A 12,892-nucleotide genomic window follows, 5' to 3' on the forward strand; every position below is an offset into this window, starting at 1 on the left:
AAACTTTTCCTCACAGCTGATGATGCTAACGATGCTAATGATGCTAACGATGCTAATGATGCTAATGATGCTAACGATGCTAATGATGCTAATGAGTTGTAATGTTAAAACTTTTCCTCACAGCTAATGATGCTAATGATGCTAACGATGCTAACGATGCTAATGAGTTGTAATGTTAAAACTTTTCCTCACAGCTGATGATGCTAACGATGCTAATGATGCTAATGATGCTAATGAGTTGTAATGTTAAAACTTTTCCTCGATGCTAACGATGCTAACGATGCTAATGATGCTAATGAGTTGTAATGTTAAAACATTTCCTCGATGCTAACGATGCTAACGATGCTAATGATGCTAATGAGTTGTAATGTTAAAACTTTTCCTCGATGCTAACGATGCTAACGATGCTAATGATGCTAATGAGTTGTAATGTTAAAACTTTTCCTCACAGCTGATGATGCTAATTATGCTAACGATGCTAATGATGCTAATGAGTTGTAATGTTAAAACATTTCCTCACAGCTAATGATGCTAACAATGCTATTGATGCTAATGAGTTGTAATGTTAAAACATTTCCTCGATGCTAACGATGCTAATGATGCTAATGATGTTAATGATGCTAATGATGCTAATGAGTTGTAATGTTAAAACATTTCCTCGATGCTAACGATGCTAATGATGTTAATGATGCTAATGATGCTAATGAGTTGTAATATTAAAACATTTCCTCACAGCTGATGATGCTAATGATGCTAACGATGCTAATGAGTTGTAATGTTAAAACATTTCCTCGATGCTAACGATGCTAATGATGCTAATGAGTTGTAATGTTGTTGTTTTTGTGACCACCTTTTTATTGTTCTTTTTTTTTTTTTGCCCTCACAAAAGGGATTTATACAGATACAAACTATATAGACAAAACAAAAAGAAAAAGAAAGAAAAAAAAAATATATATATATATATAGGGAATCCCTTTCCCATGCCACCCCGTCCCCCCCTCTTGCCATTTCACAGAAAATCCTACCTGAAGTTTTTTAGCAATCGTCTGAGTTCATCTATATATTATATATATATTATAGCATAACAATTTATCCGCATAAAATACATTGATACTTTTTTTTTTTTTTCACAGAACATTTCATCTGTTTAAGCTGAATTGCGATTAACTCCTAATAAACTACAATTGCACCATACAATCATCATTTACATGAATGATATTACCCGATCAGCAGCTCTTTGAACAGCCTCTAATGTTCCCCCTCAGCCTGGGGGAAACACTACATGAGTTGTAATGTTTCTTCGATGCTAACGATGCTAATGAGTTGTAATGTTAAAACATGTCCTCGCTGCTAATGATGCTAACGTCAGTCGTCAAAGTAAACAGTTGTAATATTAAAGTCAAAGTAGTGACTGTAGTCGCTGCATTAACATATAAAACACTTCATTGCTTGCCTGACCGACCATCATTACTGGGCTCCTTGTAGATAAGAAATGCACATTATTATTAAATGTTACTCCACCCACCGCGGATGGTGCTGGGCGTGCTCACTGAATACCACTTCTCCACCAGCTGGCGGCCGGTCACCGTGGCGACGGGGATGTTCACCAGCCCCACGTAGCTGCTCTTGTCCTTCTTCCTCTTGCGGTCCGTGTCCTTGTACAGGTGTAGCGTGACGGCGCTGACGGAGGGCAGGCTGCTGAAGTCGAAGCGCTCGCCCCAGAAGATGGTGTCCGTCTTCAGCTTACAGGACGTCCGGGCGTACAGACTGTCGTCCAGACACAGCTCGCAGAAGTACCTGCAGGCGGGGGTTATAACAATGCTATAGATGTTATTACACTGCTATTACACTGCTATATGTTTACACTTGTTATACTGTTATATCTCCACATGTTATAACATACATGTTGTAAGGGGCACAGTCACATGTTAGAGACGTGCACAGTCACATGGTATAGACGTGCACAGTCACACGTTAGAGACGTGCACAGTCACACGTTAGAGACGTGCACAGTCACACGTTATAGACGTGCACAGTCACATGGTATAGACGTGCACAGTCACATGTTATAGACGTGCACAGTCACATGTTAGAGACGTGCACAGTCACATGGTATAGACGTGCACAGTCACATGTTAGAGACGTGCACAGTCACATGTTATAGACGTGCACAGTCACATGTTAGAGACGTGCACAGTCACATGTTATAGACGTGCACAGTCACATGTTATAGACGTGCACAGTCGCGTGTTATAGACGTGCACAGTCGCGTGTTATAGACGTGCACAGTCGCATGTTATAGACGTGCACAGTCGCATGTTAGAGACGTGCACAGTCACATGTTAGAGACGTGCACAGTCGCGTGTTATAGACGTGCACAGTCACGTGTTATAGACGTGCACAGTCACATGTTAGAGACGTGCACAGTCGCGTGTTATAGACGTGCACAGTCGCATGTTATAGACGTGCACAGTCGCATGTTAGAGACGTGCACAGTCACATGTTAGAGACGTGCACAGTCGCGTGTTATAGACGTGCACAGTCACGTGTTATAGACGTGCACAGTCACGTGTTATAGACGTGCACAGTCACATGTTATAGACGTGCACAGTCACGTGTTATAGACGTGCACAGTCGCGTGTTATAGACGTGCACAGTCACATGTTATAGACGTGCACAGTCACATGTTATAGACGTGCACAGTCGCGTGTTAGAGACGTGCACAGTCACGTGTTATAGACGTGCACAGTCACATGTTAGAGACGTGTACAGCACCTCTTCTTGGCGGGCAGGTCTTTGGCCTCGATCACCCACACCGTCAGCACGTTCTCGAGCCTCCTGCTGTTGTCCTTGTTCGGGTGCACGGCTCTGCGCAGGTTCTCCATCCATTTGTCTCGCTCTGCAGCCGAGCGGCAGGAGAAGCACTTTGTTCCTGTGGAGGTCGTGACCTGGGAGACAGGGTCAGAGGTCAGCACCATGGAAGGTTAAGGGGTCAAAGTCAAGCCCCCAGGAAGTAAGCTGGGCAAATATTCATTGTGGCCAATCGGCGGTACTACAACTTCCTGTTAGTCTGTGACGTCACTGGGCCCAACGAGCCTTTCCCCGTTGACCCGCATTGGGAAAGAGACGTCTGTAAATCAGCGGGTCATTTTAAACTAAATAAAGTCCCCAGTTTGAACTCTTTAATAGCCGTATGAAATACACTGTTAGTTCCTCTCTCCATTCGTCTGAGTGACAGAGAGGAGGCGGGCTTACGGGAAACTACACTGCTCTCTATGAAACAGTACTCGTGTGTGTGTGTGTGTGTGTGTGTGTGTGTGTGTGTGTGTGTGTGTGTGTGTGTGTGTGTGTGTGTGTGTGTGTGTGTGTGTGTGTGTGTGTGTGTGTGTGTGTGTGTGTGTGTGTGTGTGTGTGTGTGTGTGTGTGTGTATTACCTCAAAGCAGTAGTCCTGTCCCAGCAGGGAGGAGTGGACTGGTTTGATGATAACTGATTGGTCCATCCTGAGCTCCAGAGACGACACACAGCCAGTGCTTAGCAACGACTCCTGGCTACCGCAACGCTGCCGCCGCATCACACACCTGTAAACACAACAACCATCAGAGACAACAACCATCAGAGACAACAACCGCTAGAGACAACAACATCAACAACCAACAGAGACAACAACATCAACAACCACCAGAGACAACAACAACTATCAGAGACAACAACATCAACAACCAACAGAGACAACAACAACCATCAGAGACAACAACCGCTAGAGACAACAACATCAACAACCACCAGAGACAACAACAACTATCAGAGACAACAACATCAACAACCACCAGAGACAACAACAACCATCAGAGACAACAACCGCTAGAGACAACAACATCAACAACCAACAGAGACAACAACACCAACAACCATCAGAGACAACAACAACTATCAGAGACAACAACAACCATCAGAGACAACAACCGCTAGAGACAATAACATCAACAACCATCAGAGACAACAACATCAACAACCATCAGAGACAACAACCGCTAGAGACAACAACAACCAACAGAGACAACAACATCAACAACCACCAGAGACAACAACAACCATCAGAGACAACAACCGCTAGAGACAACAACATCAACAACCAACAGAGACAACAACACCAACAACCATCAGAGACAACAACATCAACAACCACCACCAGAGACAACAACATCAACAACCATTAGAGACAACAACCACCAGAGACAACAACATCAACAACCACCAGAGACAACAACATCAACAACCATCAGAGACAACAACCACCAGAGACAACAACATCAACAACCATCAGAGACAACAACAACTATCAGAGACAACAACATCAACAACCATCAGAGACAACAACATCAACAACAACCACCAGAGACAACAACATCAACAACCACCACCAGAGACAACAACATCAACAACCATCAGAGACAACAACATCAACAACCATCAGAGACAACAACCACCAGAGACATCAACAACCATCAGAGACAACAACCACCAGAGACAACAACATCAACAACCACCAGAGACAACAACATCAACAACCATCAGAGACAACAACCACCAGAGACAACATCAACAACCACCAGAGACAACAACAGCAACAACCATCAGAGACAACAACATCAACAACTATCAGAGACAACAACAACCATCAGAGACAACAACCTCTAGAGACAACAACATAAACAACCACCAGAGACAACAACATCAACAACCATCTGAGACAACAACAACCATCAGAGACAACAACCGCTAGAGACAACAACATAAACAACCACCAGAGACAACAACAACATCAACAACCATCTGAGACAACAACCACCAGAGACAACAACAACAAACCATCAGAGACAACAACAACAACCGTCTGGGACACCACCAACCGTGAGAGACACCAACACGGTTAGCTCGTATGTTCTTCTTCAGGATCATATACCTGAGTATAGTCTATGAAACGCTTTGGCCCTTTAGGTCCTGACCCGATGAACAGTGACCTGAAACATCGCTGGTTAAGAGACTGCTTACAGAAAGAGAGAGGCCCTGCGACGCCTCCCTGAGGAACGCCAGAGTACTGGAGAGCATTACAACAGCAGCCTCTTTAACCCTGAACGGTGTGTGTCGTCTACTTCAGTGGTTCCCGGCCTGGGGTGCGCCCCCCCCCGGCGCCAGGCCTCAGATGATTTGAGGCCAAATATCATATTTACACTTTTTTTTTTTTTTACATATAATTGTGACGCAATACATGATTGTCGCTAAAAGCCTTGTCTCTACATTACAACAAAATATATTATATATATATATTATATATTTTGATAAAAATTCAAGTTAGTAGAAATGTATAATTCTTTCTATAGAAATGTTTCTTCTGCCGTAAAGCGTCCAAACCGGCTTTTCTGGATCAGCGCATTTTAAAACAGTCGTTGTCCACGCCGGCTTCAGTTGGATTATTCGTCAGTTGCTCCGATCAGATCGGTCTCCTCCATTTTGTAGATTATTCACGACTTTTGAATCCTCATAAACACATCGGCAAAATCCGGCTCACTTTGAGCACGTGTTTTAAACAGTTCCCTTTGTGAATTGTTTCCACTTCCGCCTTTAGTTTCTTCATTCAGCGGCAATCAAATGAATGAACCCTGAGTCCAACAACCATCAAAGTCTCTCCACAGCTCCTTGATTACGCTTTCATCTCCTTCAACAACACACTTCACATTCATCCAGTTTGTGACCGTAGCAGCATTTTGAGACTTTGAAACTTTAATTACCGCTGTTGCGCACCCCCCCCCCCCCCCCCCGTGTGTGTGTGTGTGTGTGTGTGTGTGTGTGTGTGTGTGTGTGTGTGTGTGTGTGTGTGTGTGTGTGTGTGTGTGTGTGTGTGTGTGTGTGTGTGTGTGTGTGTGTGTGTGTGTGTGTGTGTGTGTGTGTGTGTGTGTGTGTGTGTGTGTGTGTGTGTGTGTGTGTGTGTGTGTGTGTGTGTGTGCGTGCGGGTGGGTGGGGGACTTCCAACAGGAGTCAATTGGGGGGGCTCTTGGGAAAAAAGGTTCTGATCCCAGGGCCCAGGAGTTCAACACTTCTAATCCCAATCAGATCCAGGATCAGACAGTCAGCCACATGTTGTCCCTGGAGTTCAAAGCAGTCCAGGATCAGCCTGATCCAGATTACGGCTTTTCAAGATGGCTAGATCCTGAATATAGAGCTTTAATCCTACCGAGCGCCATCTAGTGGACATGCAGAATACTGCAAGGAAGACAAGAGCCCACGCTGCAGAGACTTCTACTGTCCGCACTTGCTTCTGAAAGGCGAGGACAGATGATGGACTTTTGTTTGTTGAAGATATTTTTTCTTTAATCTAAATTACATTTGTGATTGACGATCTTTGTTCTGATACTTTCAAGAGCATACACTTTATGTCATCAACATTTGGTTGAAACTAAACAGGCCACAAACGTGAGCAGAAAATGAAAATAAAATGTATTTCCCATGAAGGCTAAACATGGTGCATTATTTCAGTTAACAGATGTTGCCATCTAATTTAAATTGAAACATGTTTTAAATAAATGGTGCAGTCCATGTTGCTCTGGAATCCACTGGAGACCCGCCCTCTGGTGGGATCAGGGTCATCCAGTGTGTTGGGATCAAACTGATCTCAGCCCTGTGCTGTCGGTGTGAGGATCTGATCCAGATTATTATAACGAGCAGCGCAGTGTTAGCAGCTCACAGACTAATTCTACAGGGATGTGTGTGTGTGTGTGTGTGTGTGTGTCTAGCCCAGCCACATGCTAACATACCAGGCTAGCTGTGTGCAGACTGAAGCTAAAACACACACACACACACACACACACACACACACACACACACAGACAGAGAGAAACGCTGCATGTCATGCAAATCAGGTGGACGACGCCAACCCCCTCTGCAGACACACACATACACACACACACACACACACACACACACACACACACACACACACACACACACACACACAGAGGACAAAGGCTGTTTAAAGACTCACAGAGCATCCTGGGGGGGGGGGGGTTAGGGATCCATGTCCTCCTTCAGCAGGAGGAGAGAGGAGGAAAGATGGATGCTGATGCTGAGCGTGGACACACTAAATACCTGTCTCTCTCTCTCTCTCTCCGCCTGTCTCTCGGTCTCTCTCTCTCTCTCTCTCCGCCTGTCTCTCGGTCTCTCTCTCTCTTTCTGTCTCTCCTCCCGCCTGTCTATCAGTCTGTCTGCCTGTTTGTCTGTTAGCTTGATGCTAACGATGCTACTCGGCTGCAGCTCTCTGTCAGCAGTGGCCCCTCCCCTGCAGTGAGGCTGCCCTACTTCCTGTCTCCTCATCACATCTCCCCTCCTCCTCTCCTCCTCCTCCCCTCCATGGTATAGAGCTAAACCCCTGATGAGTACTTTCAGTCTCTGTAATTAAACCCCGGGGGGGAGCGGGCGTCTTCAGAGACCAGCAGCTTAGTGTAAACATGTTTACTTCTGCTGTAAAGTCAGGTGTTTTACCCTTGGAGGTTTAAAGAGACCTGGATCCAGCATTGGAGGCCGGACTGGATCATCATCAAGTCCCGCCTCCTATAAACAAGTCCCGCCTCCTATCAACAAGCCCAGCCTCCTATCATCCAGCCCCACCTCCTATCAACAAGCCCCGCCTCCTATCAACAAGCCCAGCCTCCTATCAACAAGCCCAGCCTCCTATTAACAAGCCCCACCTCCTATCAACAAGTCCCGCCTCCTATCAACAAGCCCAGCCTCCTATTAACAAGCCCAGCCTCCTATCAACAAGCCCCGCCTCCTATTAACAAGCCCAGCCTCCTATCAACAAGCCCCGCCTCCTATTAACAAGCCCAGCCTCCTATCAACAAGCCCCGCCTCCTATTAACAAGCCCAGCCTCCTATCAACAAGCCCCACCTCCTATCAACAAGCCCAGCCTCCTATTAACAAGCCCAGCCTCCTATCAACAAGCCCCACCTCCTATCAACAAGCCCAGCCTCCTATTAACAAGCCCAGCCTCCTATCAACAAGCCCCGCCTCCTATTAACAAGCCCAGCCTCCTATCAACAAGCCCCACCTCCTATTAAAGCCCAGCCTCCTATTAACAAGCCCAGCCTCCTATCAACAAGCCCCACCTCCTATCAACAAGCCCAGCCTCCTATCAACAAGCCCCGCCTCCTATTAACAAGCCCAGCCTCCTATCAACAAGCCCAGCCTCCTATCAACACGCCCAGCCTCCTATCAACAAGCCCAGCCTCCTATCAACACGCCCCGCCTCCTATCAACACGCCCCACCTCCTATCAACACGCCCGCCTCCTATCAACACGCCCCACCTCCTATCAACAAGCCCCACCTCCTATCAACAAGCCCCACCTCCTATCAACAAGCCCCACCTCCTATCAACAAGCCCCACCTCCAGTTTTTCTCGGACAAAATCACTGCCATTAATCACTCCCTATCTGCTTCTCCAATCTCTCCCTCCTTCTCCCGACTCCCCCTCCCCACGGCCGCCTCTCCCAGTTCACTCTGGTCTCCCCCTCTGAAATTCTCAATCTGATCAGCTCCTCCAAACCCACTACCTGCTCCCTTGACCCTCTTCCCACCCCTCTACTGAAGTCCTGCCTCCCCGTCCTCTGCCCCTACCTTGTCAACCTCTTCAACTCCTCCCTGTCCCAAGGAACCGTTCCCTCTGCCTTTAAAACTGCTGCTGTCACTCCCATCCTCAAAAAACCCGGTCTGGATCCCTCATCCCTCAGTAACTACCGCCCCATCTCCAACCTCCCCTTTCTCTCCAAAACAATAGAACGCATCATCTCCAAACAACTTCACCGCCATCTTCAATCAAATCACCTCTTCGAACCCCTTCAGTCTGGTTTCGTCCCCATCACAGCACAGAAACGGCACTCGTCAGGGTCCTCAATGACCTCCTCACCTCTGCTGACACCGGTTCCCTCAACATCCTCATCCTCCTCGACCTAAGTGCAGCCTTCGATACCGTGAGCCACAACATCCTGCTCACCCGACTCCAAGACATCGGTATCGAAGGTACTGCGCTCAGGTGGCTCCAGTCCTACCTCTCCGACAGATCCCACTTCATCTCCCTCAATAATCACTCCTCTGCCACCGCTACAGTCACCCAAGGTGTTCCCCAAGGCTCAGTACTCGGCCCCCTCCTCTTCATCATCTACATCCTCCCCCTTGGTCAGATTCTCCGCCACTACAACCTGGACTTCCACTGCTACGCCGATGACACTCAAATCTACCTCAGCACCAAATCCCTCCATAACCCCCCCCCCCCCCCATCACCCACATTGAATCCTGCCTGACTGACCTGAAATCCTGGATGCAAAAAAACGTTCTTAAACTCAACAGCAATAAAACTGAACTCCTCCTCATCGGCTCCAAATCCACCCTCAGCAAAACCCCCAACCTCACACTGACCATCGATGGCACCCCTGTTTCCCCCTCCACCCAGGCACGCAACCTCGGGGTCTATTCGACCCCACCCTCTCCCTCGACTCCCACATCCGCCAAGTTGTCAAAATCTCATTTTTCCATCTCCGCAACATTGCCAAAATCCGTCCCTCTCTCACCCGCCCCGCAGCTGAGCGACTCATTCACGCCTTCATCTCCTCCCGCCTCGACTACTGTAACTCCCTCCTCCACGGCATCAGCTCCACCTCCTCCTCCACGGCATCAGCTCCACCTCCTCCTCCACGGCATCAGCTCCACCTCCTCCTCCACGGCATCAGCTCCACCTCCTCCTCCACGGCATCAGCTCCACCTCCTCCTCCACGGCATCAGCTCCACCTCCTCCTCCACGGCATCAGCTCCACCTCCTCCTCTACGGCATCAGCTCCACCTCCTCCTCCACGGCATCAGCTCCACCTCCTCCTCCACGGCATCAGCTCCACCTCCTCCTCCACGGCATCAGCTCCACCTCCTCCTCCACGGCATCAGCTCCACCTCCCTCAGTAGACTCCAGCGTGTTCAGAACGCAGCCGCCAGACTCCTCACCCACACTAAATCATGGCACCATATCACCCCGGTCCTCAAAGAACTACACTGGCTCCCCGTTCACACCACATCAACTACAAACTCCTGGTCCTTACCTATAAAGCCCTCCACCATCTGGCCCCCCCTACCTCACTGACCTCCTCATCCCCTACCATACCCTAGGGACCAGAGGGTACAATGGTTGGACATTTACTACCGGCCGCGGTATGCCTAGTGTACAGGGTCCATATAACCGACTTAATGCATAGCGGGAAGTCGGTTATATAGACATCAACAGAATAAGTGTTTAACGGTGATTTAAACTAGTTTATGCGGGGAAAAGAGTGCTCAAAATCGGATTCAACAGGCCATCCACACCGACTCCCATTAAAAGTGATTGAAATGTACAGGAATCTGTCCATTTCAATCACATTTGATGACCCGTCCAGGGTGACTTTCTTCCCCAGGAATTAGTGTCTGAAAGCTGGCTAACATTACTTTAAATACAGTGTGCACATGGCTTTATTACCCATGAAATAGTGTGTGAAAGCTGGGTGACTTTGATGTGAATTTAGGGAGGGAGAGCAGCAGCAGCAGCAGCAGGCTGTGACCCTGGCGGAAATACATTGATTGTTTTAGCCAGGAATAAGTGTTTAGAAGGCGGGTAAAGTGTTCCTGCAGCTCCTCCATGACGGTAATAATGATTAGATATAATTGCCAGGGCAGAAAGCTCTTTTTAAAAGTGAAAAAACGATTTGAAACCGTTTGAAATGACTGGCGGGTGCTGATGGAAAGCAGGCGGAAATAAATGGATTGTTTACCCAGGAAAAGGTGTTTAAAAGGCGGGTAAAGTGTCCCTGCAGCTCCTCCATGACGGTAATAATGATTAGAAATCATTTACAGGGCAGAAAGCTGTTTTTAAAAGTGAAAAAACGATTTGAAACCGTTTGAAATGACTGGCGGGTGCTGATGGAAAGCAGGCGGAAATACATGGATTGTTTACCCAGGAAAAGGTGTTTAAAAGGCGGGTAAAGTGTTCCTGCAGCCCTTTAAATACAGTGTGCACATGGCTTTATTACCCATGAAATAGTGTGTGAAAGATGGGTAAATTTGCTGTGAATTTAAGGGAGATATGGCCCTTTCAAACAGGGAGATGTACAGGCCTTTATTACCCACGAATTAGTGTCTGAAAGCTGGCTAACATTACTTTAAATGCATGGTGCACATGGCTCTGTTACCCATGAAATAGTGTGTGAAAGCTGGGTGAGTTTGATGTGAATTTAAGGAAGATATGGCCATTTCATCCACACCTCACGACTCCCATTCAAAGTGATTGAAATGTACAGCACTCTGTACATTTCAATCACATTTCCCGACCCGACCAGGGTGACTTTATTCCCCACGAATTAGTGTCTGAAAGCTGGCTAACATTACTTTAAATGCATGGTGCACATGGCTCTGTTACCCATGAATTAGTGTGTGAAAGCTGGGTGAGTTTGATGTGAATTTAAGGAAGATATGGCCATTTCATCCACACCTCACGACTCCCATTCAAAGTGATTGAAATGTACAGGAATCTGTCCATTTCAATCACATTTCACGACCTGTGTAGACTGGCTTTCTTACCCATTAGGTACACCGACAAAGCCACCTCTTCGGGGCCGCTCCAAGACCCCCAAAACAAGGACGCAGCAGCCCCAGCATCTCTCCCTGACATGAGCAAACAGGTTATTTCAAACTTCCATGACATACCCCGGGGAAAAGCACCTCTCTGTGGCCGCTCCAAGACCCCCAAAACACGGACTAAGGAGCTCCAGGATCCCTCCCTGCCTTGAGAAAACAGGCTAGTTCACACTTACATTACGTACACCGACAAAGCCACCTCTTCGGGGCCGCTCCAAGACCCCCAAAACACGGACGCAGCAGCCCCAGCATCTCTCCCTGACATGAGCAAACAGGTTATTTCAGACTTCCATGACATACCCCGGGGAAAAGCACCTCTCTGTGGCCGCTCCAAGACCCCCAAAACACGGACTAAGGAGCTCCAGGATCCCTCCCATGTACCTCCAGAACCTCGAGCACCTTGGGTCCCCGGGCCCCCGAACTTAAGCACTCCCCCACGGACTAAACCAAGATGATCACACCCTCAAGAATCTCGTGCCCCTGGCTACACTTAAAGGGGGTCTACTTTGCGGTGCTTTACCGTCCGCCCATCAGCACCCATAGTCGGCCTTCCTCACAGCAGCAGCACCCAACCTCCATGGAGGATTTTGCTCGTGCCCCTGGCTACACTTAAAGGGGGTCTACTTTGCGGTGCTTTGCCGTCCGCCCATCGGCACCCATAGTCGGCCTTCTTCACAGCACCACCTGCCCTGCTGGAGGTTCACACTTTAACTTTTTTTACCCTCTTCTACCTTACAAATCATCCCACACTTGAGCACTCCTCACTCGGACTAAACACCTACATGCTACCACCAGAACCAGAATATCGTGCCCCTGGGGATCTTAAAGGAAGAAAACCCATAGTGGGATTAAAAACAGAACACTTAGTAATTTTAACAAACTTTATTTACAGTAATATTGACAGTAATAAATAAATTCAAACAGGATATAACGTATTTACAAGGGGACTGATTACAACAACACACTGCATATTTACAAGTTGATCACTGGCAACAGTGGGTGAAGTTGGGGCAGAGTATGGCACCCTCTCTTCACCCATGTCTGAGGGGTTGTGTTCGGCCAGTGACTGGTCCCTCTTCGGGACATGTCTTGGTAGGGAGTCTTGGTAGGGAGCCGGGCTGTGCTCCTCTCCAGAGTTGTCACTGTCGATGTCAATACCCGCAAAAGTGTCTTCATTTCCCGCTGC

General features: G+C 47.7%; 1 protein-coding gene across 1 annotated transcript; it reads right to left on the reverse strand.

The window, feature by feature from the left end:
* Positions 1-1,525: 1,525 nt before the first annotated feature.
* On the reverse strand, positions 1,526-7,322 carry LOC117441016 (disabled homolog 2-interacting protein-like; the record flags this gene model as incomplete). The annotated part of the gene is made up of 4 exons (XM_034077211.2): positions 7,041-7,322; positions 3,435-3,579; positions 2,776-2,948; positions 1,526-1,797 (listed from the first exon to the last, which is right to left on the reverse strand). Coding segments are annotated over exons 2-4 (583 nt in total), but the record flags the coding sequence as incomplete, so codon positions are not given.
* Between the last annotated feature and the right edge of the window lie 5,570 nt (positions 7,323-12,892).

This window comes from Pseudochaenichthys georgianus, unplaced genomic scaffold (assembly GCF_902827115.2).
Source record: "Pseudochaenichthys georgianus unplaced genomic scaffold, fPseGeo1.2 scaffold_1401_arrow_ctg1, whole genome shotgun sequence".
In the NCBI taxonomy this organism is placed as follows: domain Eukaryota; kingdom Metazoa; phylum Chordata; class Actinopteri; order Perciformes; family Channichthyidae; genus Pseudochaenichthys; species Pseudochaenichthys georgianus.